The 23714-nt window shown below is 38.5% G+C and overlaps 1 protein-coding gene across 1 annotated transcript; it reads right to left on the minus strand.

Moving 5' to 3' along the window:
* Nucleotides 1–8480: 8480 nt before the first annotated feature.
* Nucleotides 8481–9449, minus strand: LOC135745109 (trace amine-associated receptor 13c-like). Its single transcript, XM_065263493.2, has one exon. It carries the CDS (start codon nt 9447–9449, stop codon nt 8481–8483), a length of 969 nt encoding a protein of 322 aa, XP_065119565.2.
* Between the last annotated feature and the right edge of the window lie 14265 nt (nt 9450–23714).

A 23714-nucleotide genomic window follows, 5' to 3' on the forward strand; every position in this document is an offset into this window, starting at 1 on the left:
CAGTAGATTCAGAAATACAGTCCATACTGACAGCAATGAAAAAAACACATACATAATATTGTATTCATATGTTGAGCGTTTTGTCTTGATGCATGATGAGTTAATGGCAGGAAAGCAGTATTGAGTCTCATGATATTCTGTCTCATAGCCCATGAGTAAAGTCTCCTCCTGTTTAGAGTTTGATCTGATCCTCTTTACTGTTCTTTCATTTATATAGTATCTGAATCAGACTGACCTACCCATTCACCACCCACTCTGATGCAACATTGTTTTTCAATGGATATTATTTTGCCTTTTTTAACATTTTCCTTTTTATATGTTTGTAAATGATGAGCTCAGTGTCTCTAAGGCCTCATTTACACTGCAAATCTTGATACCCAATTCTGATTTGATGCCTATATCCGATTTGTTTTACTGTGCGTTTACACGTTCTTTCAATTGTGACCCATATCCGATTCATGCGTTTACACTTGACATACATCTGAAACATTGCGCATGTGTAAAAGTGTTCTTGCGCCACATATCAAGATGGATAAATAAAACACAACAAAAATGTGTCTGTGTATTTTTTAATGATTTGCTTAAGGCCGCATCACAAAACCCTGTGTTCTTGATTTCTTAATTATATATGTATGAGATTTTTAATGTGTGAATTAAACGCAATTCCAAAACATTAGGTGTGTTCGAGATCATCCGGCGCTGCTCAGACCGATCGGCGAGGTTTGCCGCTTGCAGTCGAGGGAGGAACTGAAGACGGAGCCGTCAAGCCGGACACCTGCTGCTTGCCGTAGTGACGTCAGGGTTCCTACAGGTTTCTTCAAGTTAAATTCAAGTCTTTTTAAGACCTTTTTAAGACCATTTATATAAAAAATTAATACCCATTTCACGTCCCTACCAGCAAAGAAAAACTAAAATACTTAAACTTGTGTTCATTTATTTTTCCGATGTGAAATGGGTAAAAAGATTATAAGCCAAGCAAGTGTGAAAATTTTTTTTCAGTAGGCCATAGAAAGTTTGCCAAACAATGTAAAGTTGTTAAGGGATTTCTGAGATTTTCTTTGATTTTTCCCACTTCTCCTTTGCCTGTTGCTGTGTTGTGTTGCAGTCTATGATTGTGGTGATCTTCATTTACTGAAGGTATCACGTGTTCGCAGTATTTTGTACTGTGACCCGGGACTGTTTTGCGTTCTCAATTATTGGATCCGCCACTCTTTATTTATACTACTTTATTAAACAAACAGAGATGCAAACACATGTATGTTCAAAAAAGAGAAAGGTAATCTAAGCCCTCACACCCAGGCAAATATCCAGATACTTAGGCTACATTTCCACAGACCCCTGCCATCCCTACCAACCTAGGTATATAGAGAAAAATGAAATTCGAAAATCAAAAGACGCCGACATTAATTTGGAATATTCAATTTCATTTTTTATGTTAAACCAAAACTCTTATTGAACTATCTAGCACTTCTTCTTGCTTTACTCCTTCTTCCTCTTCTTCCTGGCCACCTCCTGCAACGTATCCAGGGCCTTCCATCTGGCTGCATTCATTTATATTAATTTCACATTATATTTCATAAATCCAACCATAAATGAACAAAGCTGACAATGTTTGTCAAAGCATCACAAAACACTTTACTGTTTTTGCACTGACATATGAAGCAATACTTGTGTAGATGACCCCTTTTATCAAACTCTTTTGAATACAATAATATGTATAGTATATTAATGATAGAAAGTGCAGGTCTAGAGATTATAAATGTAATCGGTGTGTTATGGTTTATGTAGTTTTCTTTCCTTTTTTAGATAGAGCAGAAGCAGTAAAAGTGCCTCTTTTAATTCCTCTCTTGCAGATTAAAAGAGCTTTATCCACTTATTATTTTAGATTCAAAAGTCTACTTGCTGTCCCAGTGACTGGTGACTTTATATTAGAGCTTTGCGTTTTTTATATCTAGAGTCAGCTTGAGCTTTGCTCGTGCAATGGGCTTAATTAACATTCACATTGCTTTTTTGCTACCATCTTTGTGATCTTTGAGCAAACTTTTTAGATATAAAAAGATGGTTCATTAATAAGAATATTATTAAACAAAGGGACGGAGAAAGAAAGTGCAGCGCGTGGTCGTGACTTTCAAACCAAGCCAGTTGTTATCGCAATAGAAACGGAGGCACGCAGTTTGAAACTGCACGTGAACATTAGCGCTGACTGACTCTGATCACGGCCGTTTTCCTATCGACTCGGGGTTTACACTTAATGTTAATCGGACCCGGTCCTCCGTGAAAACCTCTATGAATACAACTCTGCTCAAGTTCAGAAACATGTTACGCTGAACTCGCTTCATGTCGCACCCAATTCATCGAGAAACAGAGAGCATGTGAACGTACAGCAGACTCATCGGGAGAGACACGATGTGCTCGCAACCAAAATGCCATTAATAATAAAAAGGCGCAGGCGCTTAAAAGCGATGTGTTTGCATCCCTGATTTAATCAATATGTGGTTGACAAAGAAACTTTTAAGGAAAAATACAATATGGAGAAGTTACATACAGCACAATTTTTAAGACCCAGACATCAAAATTTAAGACTTTTTTAAGTCTTTTTAAGGTATTATTTCCAAATTCATAAATTCAATGCTTTTAAGGCTTTTTAAGACCCCGCGGGAACCCTGGACGTGTGCGCCGTGTTTCCTTGCTTTTAAACGCAAATGAAGTGAATTAGATGCTGAATTTGATAAAAACAAACCTTTTAATAAAAAGTTGCAACCAGAAACATTTTATATCGAATATTTTAATTGCTGCTTATACTGTATACCAGAAAATAACGGGAAACAAGCCGATATTATTAAAATACCAATAGAGTTTGTTACTGTCATTTTTATTTTATTACACGACACAATATAACATATTAAAGTGTTTTTTCCTGTTTTAAAACATGAATTTATAATGTTTATTAGTGGAACTAAAGGTTGGATTAAACTTGAAACGCACATGATCGTTGTCATCAGTGAGGCGCGACCAATCACGTAAAGCTGTGTCGTCATCACAACTCCGTTTCTCAAAACCTAAGTACGCCGAACTCTAAGCCGTTTCTCAAAACCAAGTACGCCGAACTCGGACTTGTGTCCTTCGTAGTTCGAACTTGCAAGTTCAGACTCGGAAGAACGAACTCCTGACGCAAAATGCATTCTGGGAAACCTCGCTGTCATAAGTCCACACAAGTCTCCTCTGATGCATCCTCGATAAAATGGGCGGATCAAGAACACATCCGGGGATTTTATGTGAACTTGGGCTTGATGCGAACTTAGAATTGGAACAGTACTTGGGCCGCGACTGATGACGTTTCACAAGTCCACAAGAACACAAGTACAGACAAGAACACATATTGAGAAACGGCTTTAATCTTTCAAACACTTTAAGGTCAGTAAAATGTTCTATGATTGGTTGTTAATAATCTGTTCAATGATTGGTTAAAGCCTACGCAGCTACCACTCACAAAAAGATAAAGTGCGTATTTCAGTAGAAAAAATAGTCATCCCTATTCTCTTCGAAGATCAGAACACTTGATGTATAAACTCTAGAGAAAGTTGCACAATTGTCTCATAGTGTGGCCAATTCAAATACACTTGGCGTATAGAGCATTGAAATACACACGTCAGTTTCTCTTTATTTGGATCGACTCGACTGTGTGACATCCCCTTCCTGAAGTGCCCTTCAAGGGCGCTAAAACGCCATTTGGAATTCATCTCGCTTTCTGCATGAACTTGACTGCGCGTCCCATCTCAAAGGCCGATAAAACAGCTGGAGTACTAATAAAAACATCAGTAAACATATAGGTTTCAGCAATTCTTCTGAAGCAATGTTACCATATTAGCTTTCTCTGGTAAAATAAACTGCCTTCAAAGCAAGTGTAATTGCGGCATTCCAGCGCTTCTCTGATCTCATTTTCCAAATTGTTATTTTAAGTAAGAATGTAAAAATAACACTGAGACTTACGTTATTACAAATATGTATTGTATTTGTATTATTAGGGATGTGCAGGTGGAGATTTTTTCACCCTCTGAACTTATTAAACACACCGCATATTTTAAACGAAAATATATTTGGCAAAGACGTTCATTACTAGATTACTTTTGTTTTGAAGTTATTATTAAATATTTCCATTTCTTGAATAAAAATATATTTTTTAAATGTTTGTTTATTATTATTATTAACGAAAAACTCAAAATCAATAAAACAGTACAATGACAAACTCGCTAAACAGCTTGTTCATTAATAAAACAAATTTGACGGATGGTATCTGCGTTCTAACACAAATAAATGAAAGACATAATTTTCCATTACTACGAATGCTTAGTATTTCTTTATTATAATTTTATTATAACAGAACAACAATAAATTACTGAAATGACTCGCTTTATACAAAGGAGAAGGTTTAACAAAAACGAATAGACGAAAAACATTTTACCTGCCTTATTACATAAATAGATCTCTAGAGATCCTTAGATTTTTTTTAAAGAAATTATTGGTTTGCTTTTTTCATCTATATAAAACTACAGCAATATAAAAAGTTAGGAAAGAAATGCAACTTGAATCCTATGTATCGTAAGCTTCACGACTTTCACATTTACTTGAATGTTGTAAGTCAGGAAATTATTTTCACCGAGTGCAGCATAATTCTGTTTAATAATCATGTGCCGTGCTGGTGTCATTACCTTTTTTCCAACCGCAGGGAAGTACTTAATTGTCGCAGTTTTAATGATGTACAGAACGTAATGCCTCAGAAAATCCGATCTGCCCGTTTACACTGCAGTCGCATAGGCACATATCTGATTTATATCTGATTTATTTCCACATATGAATGAGGCCTGAAACGGATCTCAAAATATCCGAATGTATGCATTCTTTTCGTGTTTACACTGCCATAGAACACATCCGATCTGTGTCACATAAAAGTAAAATATCGGAATTGGGTCACATTTCACTGACAGTCTAAACAAGGCCTAAGCCAACATTGCAAGGTGGGGCCCATGTGGGCCCCATATGGGCTTTCTGTGTGGGCCCTATAGGGTTTGTCCATGGGTTCCACTATGCCCCCACCTGGGTTGCCCACATGAATTTGATATAGAAACTGAGTGGGGCTTATATGGGGCCCAGGTGGGCAACACACATGGGGCCCATATTGGCCCCACCTAATGAAGCCCACATTATTTACCAGGGCCCAGTATGGGTTTTTAATGGTTACTAGACTGGTCCCTTAATATGTAATAATTATACTTTTTATGCTTAATTGTAATTTACTTAAATAATATATTTGTTTTAAATTGAAAACTAATAAAAGCAAAATTATTTCGGTTTGGTAAATATCAGTTTTCAGCATACATATTCAACAGTTCATTCATCTATAACAATCACAAAACATGAAGGAGGTGCAATATGAAAAATGAAATAAAAAAACTGTAAAGGTTCAATATATCAAAATACTTTATTGTCAATTTATAACACTTTCAATGCTAAAATAATCATCAACATTTCAAAACTGCTAATGCAGGAAATGACTAACAATTTAACATAACACTTAAAAAAAGCATTGAAAGAAGTCAAAATCTTTTCTTTCCGTCCTTGCACGTTTGCTTTGATTCATCGCTGTCTAGTCCGTGAACTTGTTCCGTAGTATAAAATTCTCTAAAAACACAACTCAGAATAAATTACAAGTGTAGCGGTTGTGAGAGACTCCTGCTGCTCCGGTAGAAACTGTACCCTTGGTCACAGAGTGACTTTATAGGGCGGAACCTAAAATTGGTGAAGATTGGTTCCGGGTCGCTAAGAAGCGAGCGGAAAGAGTGCGGGGCCGAAGGAGGCGAAAGAAAGGAGTGGAAGTGATTATGTTAAAGGAGCACCACGGAAAAAGACGAGTGCTTACAAACTGATTCGGTGTGAAGAGCGGAGGTCAGGAGAAGAAGGAGACAGGGACAGGAAATTATGGGCTGAGTATATGACTTTCATTGATGTTTTGAATGAGACAGCATATATGCATCATCGATGTGTTTGAGTAACAGTTTGAAGAACTACTCACCAGAAGTATCGTCAAGGGCGATCTCCAGCAGTGGAACACGTATGGTGCGAAGAGGATTTGGCCAACTACAAGGAGAAGGAAACAAGGAAAGAGTGTTATCATCGACTGTGAGTACACAGGACATTAAACTGCACATTATTGTGGAAAGTGCACTATTCAGCGTGTGTTGTGAGCCCCTGGTAAACAGGTCAGCAACCCCATCACGGAGCAGAGTTTTGGGTGAGCCATCCTGCATCCATCCTGCTTTGTTGTCCAGAAGTGATAGTTCTGAAACTGCGGTTATTTGGATTGAAGTTGAAATTAATGAAGAGTTCTAAACATCTGAGGAACCCAAAAAATGACAGAATGAACCTTGCGTCGAGTATGTGGGTGGTGTTAGTGGAGTGGTAACCTCAACGAAGGGTGGAGATGCATTTGGTGAGTAATTCTAGGATTATTAGCTGTCTTGCTTCAGGGCAAGTGGGGTGAGTTCTTTGGATACCTAAAATGAGCATGGATGTTTGGTTTCTAACTATTACTAAGGTGAGACAAAGATAAGTTTGTGGAAAAATTGGATTCTGTTTAGGTATCCTTTGATGGAGCTGGCTTGGAGGTTTTTGTGGTGGTTGAGGTAGGATATGAATGAGGTGATGGTGTGTGGTAAAATCAGGTTGTAAGAAGAGTTGAAGGTCTTGAAACACTTTCAAGTGGTTAGGTAGGTTTGAAGGGTTCTGGGGAATACGGCTTGGAGTGGGTTTACTCCAGGGACTCCGGTTTCCGCCCACATGCCAAAAACATGCAAGTTAGGAATATTAGAAATGCCAAATTGTCCCTCCCCCAACCTGTGTATGGATCAATTTATCTGAATAAAACTTGTGTATGGATTAACTTGTTCTCGCCATGAATATAGCCATAGATGCTGGAATGGCGTAAAGAAATAAAGGAAGAAGAACAAGAAGAAGAACAGTGAGGTACCGGAGGTGGGTGTGGATCTGTTTCTGGTGCTAGCTGCCTGAATTTCTGGAAGGCAAAACGAGAGAGGGAGTCAGCTATTAGATTTTCTGAGCCAGGAACGTGTTTTGCTGTTATAATGAATTGGTCACAGGCAGAAATCCAAATCAGGCATCGTGGGAGAGGCATTAATGTGGGGGAATGAGAACGGCCTTTATTAATGCAGTGTATGGCAGCTTCGTTATCGCAGTGCATTATGATGTTGTTGGTGGACCATTCATTTCCCCAAAGAAATGTTGTGACGACTAACAGATACAGCTCCAATAATGCTGAGGAGGAAACTGGCTGTGGTAAATTTAACAGATGGGGGCCCTGTGGATGTGAACCAGCGGCCTGGGTAATAACCTCTGAAACTTACAGAGGGGGCTTCGTTTGTATAAATTGGATGTCAGCGGAGAGAGTAACCAGGTTATTGTAGAAAAAAAATGGCTAATTTTATACATCTAAACTTTATGTATCTGATAGGGTAATAAAGCAGGATTTTGATCTCTGTGATTAAAATGGGCCTCCTAGAAAGAAAGAAACATTGGCTGATTCGTCCTAGACGCATTTGAGCTCTTTGTTACTGACTTGATCAAGATAGAAATATACCATTCGAGAAATCAATTACAGTAAACTCTGAAGGCCATTTATATTTGTTATGCTTTGCTATTCAAAATGTGTGCAGGGTCTTGAGGGTACACCTATATGTTGCATCCAAAGATGCAATAGTCGCTCTTTATGCAGATCAGTGTCATGTCTTGCACGGTCATGTAAGAAATGTTCAGTTAGCCAACAGTCATTTATGCACATCAAAATAATTCATTAAAATAATTAATTAGCGTTTACTAATCAAACTAAATAAAACATTTTACAGAATGATATCATTGTGCCTGAGTGGTAAGGCTAAACATCGTAAGTTGTTTTTTATTAGAATACACCTTAACACATGTAGTCTATAATTATATATTTGGCCTGCAGTTTCCATAAACATTTACAGTTGACAGACGTTTGTATTAATAGCGACTTACAGTGCAATATATATTATACATTATTTTCAGTATGTGTGTTCCTTTAGTTTGAACCAAGCAATCCCAGCACTATGGATGTGACATACATCCGAATGTCACTAAACATTATGGAGCGTTATGGAGGCACAAACCAAATGCAATAATACCTAGCACATAAAGAAAAGATGGCTCTTAAAATAACATTTAATATTTCTTTTATTTGTATGTACGTTTTTTGTATGTGCATTAACGAAGAAGATGCAACGTTATCAATAATAGGGTTCAGATTTGCATGAACTGAACTATACTTTTATTAGTTATTATGGCAAAGCACTATTCCAAATGTGAGCATAATATTTTGTGTTGAACCCCATCATTAACTGTTTTTAGTAAATCCAGAACTTTATTATAATGAACAAGTCCAATAGCAGTTATGCTGTTTTAAATATTTTAGATAGATTTAGGATGTGTTTAACTGATGTTCTAAACCAGGGGTAAAATATAGCATAAATGAGAGGATTTAGACCTGAATTAATATACAACATCCATAACATGAAATAGGCTATAACAGAAATCATTCTTGTGATTGGTGTTAAAGTTAAGCTATAATAGGGAATCCAGCAAAACAGATAAACCGTCACAATGATTCCTAATGTCAGAGCGGCTTTGCTCTCAGATTTCCTCCTGACTGAACCTTCTGTTAGATGTTTTCCACTCCTCATCAGAGAGTTTATAACTTTAACCTGTTGATGTGCCACATAAAAGATTCTCAAATATAAAGTTATAATGACGATACAAGGAAGAAGGAAAGACAGGAACAGGTCAATGATTATTAGTGCAAAGGTAGTCATAATTGTACATTCTCCATAACATGTGTATTTTCTTTGTGAGGTTGTTATAACAATTGAAATGGCATAAACTGAAGAGCAGAACCAGGAAACACAGATAATAATTATTGTTCTAGTCATTGTTATTTTCTGTGGGTACAGCAGAGGGAGACACACAGCCACATAACGGTCAACAGCTATTAATACTAAATTACTCAAAGATGTAGAGAGGAACAATTCCAAGAATATTAAAAACAGTCTACAGATAGTGTCTCCAAAGTACCAACACATTTCAATCAACCTAATCGCCTCCAATGGCATGACAATAAGTCCTATGAGCAGGTCGGCCACAGCCAGAGAGAGAATGAGCATGTTGGTTGGAGTGTGAAGCTTCTTGAAGTGAGAGATGGAGATGATCACCAGTAGATTCAGAAACACAGTCCATACTGACAGCAATGAAAAAAACACATACATAATAATGTATTCATATGTGGAGCGTTTTGTCTTGATGCATGATGAGTTAATGGCAGGAAAGCAGTATTGAGTCTCATGATCTTCTGTCTCGTAGGCCATGAGTAAAGTCTCCTCCTGTTAAGAGTTTGATCTGATCCTCCTTACTGTTCTTTCATTTATACAGTATCTGAATCAGACTGACCAACCCATTCACCACCCACTCTGATGCAACATTTTTTTTTCAATGGATTTTATTTTGCCCTTTTTTATATTTCTCTTTTTATATGTTTGTAAATGATGAGCTTAGATGCAAAATCCTCTAAGTGTGTCTAAAATGTTTTCTTGTAAATATTTTTTTTATCAGCCTTTTAATGGATACTGTCAACAAACCTGAATGGCCTGAGGCTGGGTTTAAGGGAAATTGAAACAAAAGTATTTTAAAAACATATAATAAATGCTGAGAGCATTCCGTTAATTTCATTATCTTATTTCTGATGGAGGTGCATTTAGCATGTTTTGCATCTTAAGCTCCTTAAATCTACCTGTCATGTTTCAGTGTAAAAAATGCCCACATGTTCTCAACCGGTGTTGCATACAGAACCACTGGTATGCAACATGACCCTCACTGAAAAAAATCTGGGTGGTTATTAAAGAATTGTAATTTAAATCTGTAATATTAACAATAAAACATTAAGTTTATATCTTTACATGAATATATCTAGTTCATATCAACATATGTTTAAAACACAATACAATGTGATTTTTTTCTTGAAATAATGTATCTAACGAATCCCAGCCAATATTTCTAGGTACAACCACGCAACAAACAATAACCTTGTTTAATTTACTCAGTACACAATAATTACACTCAATTGTGTGCCTTGTTCAATTCATGCTGTATTTATTGATATAAATTTTTTGACAAATTGGAAAAAAATGGGGAATTTCCTATTCATTTCATTTTCAATTGGGGTCATATTGACCCCAAGGGACAGATTAATAAATAAAAAATATACCTTTTAGAACAACTGAATTAAACACAGTTTTTTGGGTATTAAAAGATAGATTATTTAGGAAAATTCACAAAATTTTATATCTCTCAGATGAAGGGAACCTTTTTTTAAACTAATGAAATGACATTTGGGGTCAAATAGACCCCAAGGACCATTTGAGGGTTAAGTAGTTTGTAAAGATGGTCTACGTAATAAAATTAAGCAAAAAATTCATCATTTATCATTTTAAAGTTAACCAAGCAGGAACAAATTATCAGTGCTGGATTGACAATCTAGATGTTGAATTCATCTGTTAGTTCTCCTTTGACTAGGACTGCGCTTTTGGAGTTGTTTTATATGGTCTTGATTGCGCTCTCGAACATTTTTCTTCTATTATTCTTCTATTTTTCTTTTCTTCTATTGAGACGAATGCTTACTTGAAATCTACGAAGGTTATGTAGAGAGGTTTTTGTCATCAGCACTTTCAATCATTTTGCGTATAATGTGTACTTGGTCAGTACAACTTCTTCCTCGACGAAAGCCTGCCTGATTGGGTCTTAAGATCTTGTCAATAGGCTCTTTTATTCAATTGAGTAGAATTTTGTTGTAGACTTTGTTGCCATCGACATTAGACTGATTCCTCTGTAGTTGGTCATGAGAGTGATGTCACACGGTGACGATTATATGGGGCGGAACTAAAAACCAAGAAGATTTGGTTCCGCCCAGAGATAGTTTCCGCCGGATGGGTAAGCGGAAACACCGGAACTTCCGGGTGAGCACCGCGAGGAAAATCAAGCCGATTGAGTGCAGGTGTGCGTAGTAAACGCGGCGATCGGGGATTGGACAATGAGAGGAAAGGAAGGAGTATAAAGAGAGCATGGAAACTCAAGGTTAGGGTTGTGTTTTTGTGGTACAGTCGATTCGTTGGGCTCGATTGGTTGGGTGCTTACCAAGCTGTTGTGGTGTGAAAGCGGAGATCTGGGTGAAACTACGTCTGGTAACAACAGAAGAGGATATTTACTGGGCGAAGAGAGAAAGAAGGATATATATATCACTGGGCTAAGTATACTGAAACTTCCTTGCTGTTTTGGACGCATTGACATGCATGCTTCATAGATGTGTTTATATGACAGTTGGATGAATACTTACTGGATCACGTGCAGAGTGAAGAGAAACCAGCCAGCTTGAAGGCGAAGGAAACGAGGGAGAGAGTGTTATCATTTACTGTGAGTACAAGGAGCCTAAATTTGGATGCTATTGTTGAAAGTGCATTATTCAACGTGTGTTGTGAGTCCTCAGCGAACTGAATAGCTGCCCTATCACAGAGCAGAGTGGTGGGTGAGCCGGGAAACATATAAATATTGGGAGGAAAGGCAGTCGCGGCAGCTACGTCCATTTACTGGTTCTTCACCATTACAACGCCCAATAGGTTCCCAGGCAAGTTCCCAGAAGACTGTGGCCTGACCTTATCTTTTTCAAAGTGTGTGGAGTGCTGTGGGCGAGTCCTTGACTTTGCTGAATGTGTGTGCACTTGACGTATTGCAGTGGAATGCTGTGTTTATGTTGTCAGAAGCCATTATAGACAGAGTTAGCCGTGGGAGAACCAACAACCGTGAGGCGGGTGAAGCGCTTCTTTAATTATATGCTGTCCAGCGACGCTGTGTGAAAACAGGTGAAACGTCCCTCTCCAGCCCTGGAAATTGTCTCAGCTCTGTGGAGACGGTGGTGAATCGTACAGGGAGCTCAGACTATACGTGAGTAGAGTTTCAAGGTGGTATCACATGTATGAAGGAAGTTGTATTGCTGCTCAAGCATGGCGTGGATTAACTTTGCCTGTTGCGGAGCCTCTTCAAAAGTGCGCCCCTGTCTAGATCCCTGGAACCATACGTGAAAGGGAGGAGAGGGCAGCGTTCGGCTCGACTGTGACAGTGTTGAAGAAGAAGAAGAAGAAGAAGTTTAATTTATATAGCGCCTTTCCAAAGCTCAAGGTCGCTTGTAGTGTTGATTTCCCCCATTGTATCAGAGGCCTCTGGAAAAGGCCTGTGTGAAGACGTCCTACTACGAAAGGTCTGTGAGTAAATCCATCTACTGTATACATGTTAGTCCATCGTAAGCCCACCACCCACGAGTAGCATTTGGGGTAGAAACTTCTGAGGATAGAGAACCTAAAGAGTCAGGGGCAAAAGTTTCCAGTCACCTGTGTCATACTTACCACTGTGTTACAGCCACGAATCCTCCAAAGGAGAAAACTACGAGCCCAGTTACCTGAGAAGTACCTACCGTATCCACTGCTACCAGCCACCTGTAAGAGAGAAAAGTCACAGTTATCTGTAAAGTGTCATTCTGTGTTACAGCCACGAATCCTCCAGAGGAGAAAACTACGAGCCCAGTTACCTGAGAAGTACTTACCGTATCCACTGCTACCAGCCACCTGTAAGAGAGAAAAGTCTTAAGTATCTGTAAAGTGTCACTCTGTGTTAAAGCCACGAATCCTCCAGAGGAGAAAACTACGAGCCCAGTTACCTGAGAAGTACCTACCGTATCCACTGCTACCAGCCATCTGTAAAAGAGAAAAGTCTGAAGTGTCTGTAAAGTGTCACTCTGTGTTACAGCCACGAATCCTCCAAGGGAGAAAAGTACGAGTCCAGTTTACCTGAGAAGTACCTACCGTGCCAGTTGCGGTCAGCTACCTGTAAGAGGGAAAAACCTAGTCACCTGTTAAGTGTATCCTGTGTCCACAGCTACGAGCCGGCAGAAAGAGCGGAGGAAGGCCTAGCTACCCACCTACTACTTACCTTTGTGTGTTGTGTTGAGTTACAGGACCGAAGTGTGGATCGCCAGGAGAGTTCATAGCAAGACCTCAGTGGATTGAGTTCGCTATCAGATGACCTACAGCGACATGTAGCCACGTTGATTGAGTCTTACCTTAACCTAAATCTCTTCTTCTTAAAACTCTGCCTTCAGGAGAAGAGGAGGGCGCCACGTGTTCAAGAGAATCAAGCTGAAGGCGCCTCGGCCCCCTTATCCCCCCCTCCTGGACGATCTAATGAAGAGCAGAAGAGAGATTATTTTAACTCCCCTTTTTCCCCTTCCCAACAACCCATTTTAAATAATTTAAATAAAGTTTATTTTAAGTATACTTGTGCTCTGGTTGTGTGGTCATTGGGGTGGCTTTGGGACCTCCTCGAGGTGGAAACTAGGAAGGGGCACGACTTGTTACATCTTTTGGTCCACCCCGACCTGTGACAGTGAGATCACCTTTCTTGGCAAGAGGACCTATGATGTTGGTTGTTAGTTGCCTTGGTGAAGTGTCTTGTTTGTATACATCATTGCAGATTTGGTGGAGAAGTTCAATTATCACCGGGCCTCCATATTTGAGCGCGCGCTTCAGGTGTAATTGAAAAGTCACATCCTGGTGCTGTACCGTTTTTAAGCTCTTTTATGGCTTCAAGGGTCTCTTGATATGTGATGGGTCCAACGTTTATATCCAGTTCATTTGGCGCTGGGAGTATTGAATATGCTATATGGCATTTGATAAATTAGAATGAACATTAAGAAGATCTCTAAAGTAGTTGCTCCACTCTAGGCTTGTGCCGGTGTTCGGTAATACGGTTTGGTAATCCTTTAACCGGTTCAAATTACACTGCACGGATGCTGCATAGGTGTCACTCATACGCAGGTGCACACGTTACCAGACTCTTGTGGAGAAGGATGGCGGAAGGATGAGTGCTGCTGACTATTTTTACACATTCTAAAAAAGTATGTATGGAGTGAAAAAACAAAGAGGGAGTGCTGATGATGGACAATTCCCCTATGTGTGGACGGAAAGGGTCAGCAAATTACAGGAAAACTAACTTTATGCATCTTTAAGACAATCATCCACAGTTCACGGAGATAAAGGAAAGATACATGCCATCATATTTCATATCTTATGTCTAAATAATAACAGTTACGTGTCCGCTTAGCAATGCTAAGGTCCGCTAGCTAACGTTATGTTGTTTAGTTTGTCTAATAATATTACGTCTATTAAGCTAACGTTATATTAGCTATCCTACCACTTGCTATCTGATAAGACATTATTATTAATTATAGCTGACACTGAGCCTGACAGGTAACTTTTAAGTTAATTACTTAATAAATAGACTACAATTAATGTTAGTGCAAAAAGCAGCTGATAGAGTTCTTACCAGGTAACGCAAGTTTGATCATATAATCCAGTACCTTTCCACTGTTAAGTTATCTTTTTACAAAAAAATGATTTTAATCTTCTAAATTGTGTTTTATGTATATTTTAATTGTGTACATTATGTATATTTTAATTTACTGTTAAATGCGTTATGAATTGAGTTAAGGAATGTGTCACTGTCTGACTGTCAGTAATAATGACCATTTAAATATGTTGCGTAATTTATTTGACTTTGTATGTTGAATACACAGTACAGTGAATACAAATAGGCATATTTAGCTGTATGTGTTCTTTAACTAAAATGAAAGGAACACATACATTTATTTATCATATTTAATCATACAAACAAGTAAAAAGACAAACTATCAGTAAGCTTTACCTTCTTTTTATTCTCTATAATTGTCTAAAATGCATCTTTAAAGCATGAAGTAATGTTTTTCTTCTCTGTTTTACAGAGTACCCAAGCATCTAGCAGTGCTGCTACTGGCTCATTTTTAACTGAAGCCATACAGTCAACAGTCAAAGTGGCTTTCCAACATCAGACTGCATATGGACTGATGCTATTTTGCAATTTAATAATTAAAACCACTAAAGTTGACTGCTTTTGCAGTTTGGACTTTATTCTGTTTGAATCAGATTGGTTCAGTTTACATATTTCAACTGGGTATTGTTTTATTTATACAATTTTAACAAGTTTAAGTTATTAAACATTTTATTTAAACTATAACAATGACATTTGCTCATCTTTTCAACTTGTTTTTGTAATGCATTTCAACACCGTGTAATACCGTCTACCGTAATCAAACCTTCATAAATCACTGCAACATGAAAATTTAACACCGGCACAAGCCTACTCCACTCATCTCAGCTCTTTTCATGTCTTCCCACCAAGTTCGTTGATGACCTCCCATGTTATTTGTTGATGATCTCCTATGATGTTCTAAGGTGACCAGAGGCTGCTGCTGATTTAAGTTGTTGTAGCTTGCCTTCGACTAGTTAAACTTGGTCATTTGCATAGGCCGATTCCAACTCTTGATTGAGGTTTTGCCAGATTTCCTTGTCTCTCTCCAGACGACTACTTTTAAAGGTCTTTTTCGTTCGGTTTCTCTTCTCTAGTATGCTTATTGTTGCTTTTGAGACCCAATGCTTGACCTTGGGTTTTCTTTGCTTTCCGAGCAGTTCGCTTGCTGTCTCCTCCATGGACCTTTCAAAGTTGTCATCCTTGGTTTGTAAGCTGTTGACTTCATTTTCTTTGTAGAGAGCATCAAAACGGTTTCTCAATGCTATGTTGAACTGGGCTTGAAGGTCTTGATTAGTTTTGTGCTTCTCCCCAATCGAAATTGGTTCTGATACACCTATTCTGTCGTTTAACTCATAGCTTGATCTTGATGCGGGCACTGACGATTCTGTGATCTGAATCTTGCTTGAGTTGGTTTCTGTTGGCCATTTCACAGAAGTCAACTAGCCTCTTACCATTGTTGTTACTTTCTTCAAGGAAAGTGTGAGGCCCGATTGATTTGGAGTTGGTCGAGTGTCGGTCCTTGCCGATACGATAGTTAAAATCTCCTAGTATCAAAAGGACATTGTGTATTGGAACATCTTTCGCACACTTTTGGAGATCATCATAGAACTTATCTTTCTTGAAGTCGCATTTGTCCTTGGTTGGTGCATAAGCTATTACTATTGTTGTTGCTGGATTGCCTACGAAGTTTGTCCTTGGTTGGTGCATAAGCTATTACTATTGTTGTTGCTGGATTGCTTACGAAGTTTGCCACCACAATTTGTTCAGATATCTTCACAATAGAGCTGATACTCTTTGAAAGTCTAGTGTTCATTAGAATACCTATTTTACCTTGACCCTTTGATGTAGCTGAGGAATAGTCAAAACGGCCGTCTTTGAGCATCTCCTTGTACGTGTCAACTTGTTGATTCGTTTGCCACAGATGTATGGCGAGACTTCTATTCCATTTTACAACCATGAATTAGCTGATGTAGTTTGCCGGTCTTCTTGAGTTTTCGAACATTGTAAGTGTCATGACTGGTAACAGGAGTAAGGACACAATTGCGGAGATCACGAGACATGGTAAGATTTAATGATAAAACGAGAAACAAAACACGAGGAGTAAAACAACAGGCAGGTAAGTAACACAGGAACACTCAAACAGAGAACAGGTACAAACATGGAATCAGTAACAATGATCCGGCAGTGAGTATGGCACAGACAAGGGTATATATATACACACACACTAAATGACAACAGGTGAAACAAGACAGGCACTCAATGAGTAAGTGTCCAGGTGATAAGAATCAGAACAGACACAAAACATGACACTGAGTAACTGTGACAGTAAATTGATATTATTGTGGCCGACCTTGGTGAAAACGGGACCTTCAGGTTTGTGTTTAGTTGATGATGTTGTTGTTGTCTTTGAATGACTATTGCATTATTGAGAGCATTTGCATGCCCTGTCATAAGCTGAGATCTCTGTTGAGATTTCAAGCAGCAACCAAACAAAAACGAGTTTTTGTTGCCCAGAATGGGTGCTTCTTTTGTTGATTTCGGAATCTTTGAGGGATATTACTCAAATTAAGGGGATTAGTCCTGGATTTGAAACCTGGTGCAAGGTAAGGACTGGCTGTACTGTAAGGAAAAGTTTTCAATTAAATGTTACATCCCTCAACTCTAGACAGCCTTGGGTTGTAACATTTATTGGGGGCTCACCGGGACCTCTCGCACCCCAAGCGAGAATCATACCCCTAGACCAACGAGCCCCCAATAAATGTTACGACCCAAGGCTGTCTAGGGTTGAGGGATGTAACAGTTAATTGAAAACTTTTCCTTTTGGGTGTGTGCGGTTGGATGGCAGGAGACAGACATGGGAATAAACTGAAAATGATATATTAAATGTGAACAAGTGAACAAAGTGACAGAAGGTGTAAATAGTAATAATAATAGTAATAATAATAAAAAGAATAAGGAAACAATAATGAGAAATAGCAAAATAATATAAGGGTTATTTACAATATTTACAGGGGTTGAACACAAAACACAGAGCCAGAGAAAAGGGGACAAGAGTGGTGTTAAAAAAAAAAACGAAGCGAACTATTTTTAAAGACCTCTAAACTAACTAAAGAAAATAAAAATAAACAAAAAGGTCTTCAGCGTATACATGCCCCAACTAAACTACTCTAGCTAGCTCAAAAGTCGGGAAAAACATACAATGGTGGCACTCAGTCCTAAACTAGTGTGTCTAATACAAAGTTAATATTTCCCTACGTGTGTACAATGTATGTTGCACAACAATCTAACCTGTCTGCCTTTCCCCGGCATGGGAAACGAAACGCCAGTACATTCAGGATAAAACAACGGGTAAATGGAATAACGAAAACAAGAATGAACTGACATACACAGGCGGGGTAAATGTAACAAGCGAAACAGACAGTACACAGTAACAGAAGGGGTATGGTAATTGTACAGTAAATACAGTAAGTAAGCGCAATGACTGACGCTCGTTTGAACTGGCGTCCTTTTTAAAACTGTGGGAGAATGGAGATTGGTGGAACCTGATGTGACGTCATTTATATACTGCAATGATTGACATGTTGATGGTCCAACCGGGAAACTGGGTGGATCTGGAGACAGAGACAGCAGAGAGAGAGAGACACAACAACAAAGACACACCTACACGGACGTAACACATACAGTCTTGTTCAAAATAATAGCAGTACAATGTGACTAACCAGAATAATCAAGGTTTTTAGTATATTTTTTTATTGCTACGTGGCAAACAAGTTACCAGTAGGTTCAGTAGATTCTCAGAAAACAAATGAGACCCAACATTCATGATATGCACGCTCTTAAGGCTGTGCAATTGGGCAATTAGTTGAATTAGTTGAAAGGGGTGTGTTCAAAAAAATAGCAGTGTGGCATTCAATCACTGAGGTCATCAATTTTGTGAAGAAACAGGTGTGAATCAGGTGGCCCCTATTTAAGGATGAAGCCAACACTTGTTGAACATGCATTTGAAAGCTGAGGAAAATGGGTCGTTCAAGAGAAGAACAGCGTACTTTAATTAAAAAGTTGATTGGAGAGGGGAAAACCTATAAAGAGGTGGGGAAAACCTATAAAGAGGTGCAAAAAATTATAGGCTGTTCAGCTAAAATGATCTCCAATGCCTTAAAATGGAGAGCAAAACCAGAGAGACGTGGAAGAAAACGGAAGACAACCATCAAAATGGATAGAAGAATAACCAGAATGGCAAAGGCTCAGCCAATGATCACCTCCAGGATGATCAAAGACAGTCTGGAGTTACCTGTAAGTACTGTGACCGTTAGAAGACGTCTGTGTGAAGCTAATCTATTTTCAAGAATCCTCCGCAAAGTCCCTCTGTTAAAAAAAGGCATGTGCAGAAGAGGTTACAATTTGCCAAAGAACACATCAACTGGCCTAAAGAGAAATGGAGGAACATTTTGTGGACTTATGAGAGTAAAATTGTTCTTTTTGGGTCCAAGGGCCACAGGCAGTTTGTGAGACGACCCCCAAAGTCTGAATTCAAGCCACAGTACACAGTGAAGACAGTGAAGCATGGAGCATGATATGGGCATGTTTCTCCTACTATGGTGTTGGGCCTATTTATCGCATACCAGGGATCATGGATCAGTTTGCATATGTTAAAATACTTGAAGAGGTCATGTTGCCCTATGCTGAAGAGGACATGCCCTTGAAATGGTTGTTTCAACAAGACAATGACCCAAAACACACTAGTAAACGGGCAAAGTCTTGGTTCCAAACCAACAAAATTAATGTTATGGAGTGGCCAGCCCAATCTCCAGATCTTAATCCAATTGAGAACTTGTGGGGTGATATCAAAAATGCTGTTTCTGAAGCAAAACCAAGAAATGTGAATGAATTGTGGAATGTTGTTAAAGAATCATGGAGTGGAATAACAGCTGAGAGGTGCCACAAGTTGGTTGACTCCATGCCACACAGATGTCAAGCAGTTTTAAAAAACTGTGGTCATACAACTAAATATTAGTTTAGTGATTCACAGGATTGCTAAATCCCAGAAATTTTTTTTTGTACAAAATACTTTTGAGTTTGTACAGTCAAAGGTAGACACTGCTATTTTTTTGAAAACACCGCTTTCAACTAATACCCAAATTGCACAGCCATAAGAGCGTGCATATCATGAATGCTGGGTCTTGTTTGTTTTCTGAGAATCTACTGAACCTACTGGTAACTTGTTTGCCACGTAGCAATAAAAAATATACTAAAAACCTTGATTATTCTGGTTAGTCACATTGTACTGCTATTATTTTGAACAAGACTGTACATGTATGTAGCACTTCGACTGAAAGCCTAAAGAAAGATGTTTCAATCACTATACCTGATGAATTCCTGATTCTTGGTTTTTTCTCACAAGAGTGTATCCCAGTTACCACCACACAGACCATGGTACTTCACAATTGAGCTCCTTTTGGGTGAACCAGTGCTTAAAGGAAAAATCTATTTACTTACCATCCCAAAACAAGAAGCAATGGAAAAATACATCAGTGAAGCCCTCAACCACGGTTACATCTGTACGCCAACATCCCCTGCTGCATCATCATTCTTCTCCAAGCTTGACTCATGAAGGGCGTATAATCTCATAAGGATCAAAAGGGGAGATGAGTGGAAAACTGCTTGTGTGATCCCTACTTGCCACTTTGAATATTTAGTCATGACGTATGGATTAGTTAACGCCCCCTCCATGTTCCAGGATTTCATGCATACCATCTTCAGAGACCTCCTGAACCTGTGTTAATCTATATTGATGACAACTTCATCTATTTGAATAATCCTGCTGATCATCCCCAGCATGTGAAAGAATTTTTGAAACGCCTCTGTAAACACAACCTGTACTTAAAGGCTGAGAAATGTTTCATTAATCTTTGTTACGTCCCTTAAGATTTAACTGGGGTATGAAAAAGGGCGTGTAACATATTAGAAATAAGAACATAAATATGAAATAGATGAAATAACTAGATTCAAAGGATTGTGGGAATTGAGTGATGGAATGAAACAGAGTCAAGTTCTAATTAATGGTTTCTTTAGTGAATTTGTATATACGTAATATACATTGAGAAAAAAACACCATAGTTTGGTGAAGGAATATTTTACAAAGATTATTTACAGGACTAAACAAAAATAAACAAGCAAAAACAATGGAACACTGGAGAGAGAGAAACAAGAGCGGATCCAAAGCAATGAAACAATCAAAACAGACTAACTGATACCCTTAAAGTGCCCATCTTATGACTGCTTTTCCACAAGTTATATAGGTGTATGAGTTCCATAAAGCATGTTTCAAAAGTTGTTTGCTCGAAATAGCTTGTAGGAAAAGATTGTTACCCATCTCTAGTAGCCTCTGTTTCAGGGCAGTTCAGATTGTGCCGTTTTGAGCTAGTCATTACATATTTATGAGCTGCTGCTCCTTTAATCACGCCCCACTACTAACGTCATGTGCCCGTGCGCGTGCTCAGTAGTATCGTGAGCAGTACAGACCATCCTGTGTTATTATTTTATATATTATTATTATTAACGGTTTATGTTGCCAACAGACAAATCATGCAGAAAAGTATCACTAATAATTACACTACAGGAGAAGAAACTCATGACACACAATGATTCCAGAGTAAATTGTGATGTTACGTTAGCAGTCACAACAATAAACTCGTTTTCCCTGGACAATGCTAACATATTCCCATTATAAAACATTTTCAAGCGCATTATTTTCGCAAATTACAGAAATTAAGACCCGGCGGGGGATGTATACTGCTTGTGGACCGCGTGCTAATTGCTAGAAGCTAGCGAGAGGTCCGGACCGTAAAGTTATAAGAGGCTCGAGCCTCGGGGGTTAGCCTCGTCAGAAAAGCCGGGGCGGTAAGGCCCGGTCTCGGTGTGTCAAACTCATCTTGACACACAAAGATTCCAGCGTAAATTGTGATGTAGCAGTCTAAACAATACACTCGTTTTCCCTGGACAATACTAACATATTCCCGTTATAAACATTTTCAAACGCATTATTTTCGCAAATTAAAGAAATTAAGACCCGGCGTATATCTCTATGCGGACCGTAAAGTTATTAGAGGCTCGCCTCGTCAGAAAAGCCGGGGCGTACGGTCTCGGTTAGTTTGGCAAAAAGCTTTTAGCTCTAGCATCATAAATGTAGTATTTTGTGACAGAAGATGACAACATGCAAAATATAACGTGACTTCTTACCTTCTGTGATGAAACAACACGATCGCGAATCGAATCCAGTCTGTTTCAGATGTGTGAATGATCCATGAAAGTCCAATAAAATACATCCAATTACCATTTTTGTCCACAAATGCTTATAATCCGTGAAATATAGATACATAGTCTGTTGTTTACATCAGATTTAGCATGAAGGTCTTATCGCCTACAATCTGAGGACTGTTTGCGTCGTAACACACTGTATATAAGATTACTCCGGGTTCCAATAACCACGCGTTAAAACTTTGTTTTTAAAAGTAGGTGGGAGTATAATCCATAATATCCAAATAGCGCTGTTATTTCCGTGAGAGATGATAACAGCACATAGCGTCTCATTCAAGTGACTGCTCTATGCTCTCTAGCTACCTGGTGGGTGGAGACCTGCGATTGGGGTTGTGGGCGGGAAAATTCAAACTGAATGTGACGAAACGGTTTGTTACGTCACAACGGAGCTGAGTTTTAACTAGCGCAATCTGAGACTCAAGGCAGAGGACATTCAGAAACCTGTATCTCACTCAAAACAGCATGGATGGATTTTTTTCCAAGTTTGTATGCGTGTGGGAGCATCAGAGACACAAATGAACACCCCAAAACCCAGAAAAAGTGAGTTTTTCATAATACGGGCACTTTAAATCTCTTATCTAATAAAATAAACCCAAAACAAAAGAGTCAGTTATTAAACTACACTAGTTTACAAACATAAATACAAAAGTAGCATACGTTTCTTACCTGGTGTTTCTAACAGAAATAAACTGAGTGATGCAAGGTGTAAGTCATGTGACAATCTAACCTATTTTTCTTCTCTCTGTGTCCAGGAAGAACAAACAAAGAGTCACAGTTTACACACGTAGAAACACTTTTTAGATCAAAGAATAACTGAATCACAACATTGAATGAATTTAGTCAAGAGGTAGCGTGAAGCATGAGCTCCGAGCATGCGCTGTTGTCCTCTTGCGACATATTTGTCTGAACTTCACGAAACGGTACGTACGTGATCTTTGGACCAAGCCTCACAAAAGTAACTAAAAGGATTTTTGATTTTCAGAACCGTTTGCCCATCAAAGCCCAAAAGATACCGATGGTGTAGTCGCCAAACAGGGAGTAGTTCATATCTCAAGAACTCTTTCACATATTGAAACAAACTTTGGACATAAACTTGACTCCAATGTGAGGATGTCCAAGATAAAAAACATTGTAGTAACATGTCTATATTATGTTGTTTTCACTTTAAAATGTCCAATTGAACCCTATGTAAATATAAAAATTTGCCTTTACCTCTAGATGGCAGCCTTTACGTCCAATCGTGTTTAATTGCCTTCACACGTGACTAACTACCCTGACTGCGTGATTATTGAAAAAAAATATATATAGAGTATTATTTGATACTAAATCCGATGGAATATCAATATTTCTCATATATGTGTGTGTCTCAGGAATGCTTTCACGTATTGAAACCAAACATTGTACATGAACTTGGGACACACAAATCACATTAGTGACCGCACCAGAGCAAGCACACTTTTGCAGTTCCTCCGGAAATGCATTTTCTAGTTCAGAATGCGAGTGTCTTTAAACAAGTATGAAGTCAATAGGTGATGGTTTTATGTCCATTTTGTTGATGAAAGAATGTAAAGATTTGTTCTTTAGTAAGCCAATACTTTGCAACGCGAAACCCAGAGTCCGTTCTTCGTAAGTGGATTACTCAGCTGGATTTGATTGTTGATGATTTGGCTTGATCTTGGATTATTTGGTTCTTCGAAGCTCATCCTAGAGTTGCTGTCATAGCAACAGATCCATAAGCCTAAACCTGCTCGGGTCTTTTTCTGGGTTGTAATGGATTACATGTAATCTGTAATCTGTAATTAGATTAAACTACATTTGAAAATACCTGTAATCAGACTACTGTTACTTTTTTATGGATTACATATTAT

This window comes from Paramisgurnus dabryanus, chromosome 10, assembly GCF_030506205.2.
Source record: "Paramisgurnus dabryanus chromosome 10, PD_genome_1.1, whole genome shotgun sequence".
Classification (NCBI taxonomy): Eukaryota; Metazoa; Chordata; class Actinopteri; order Cypriniformes; family Cobitidae; genus Paramisgurnus; species Paramisgurnus dabryanus.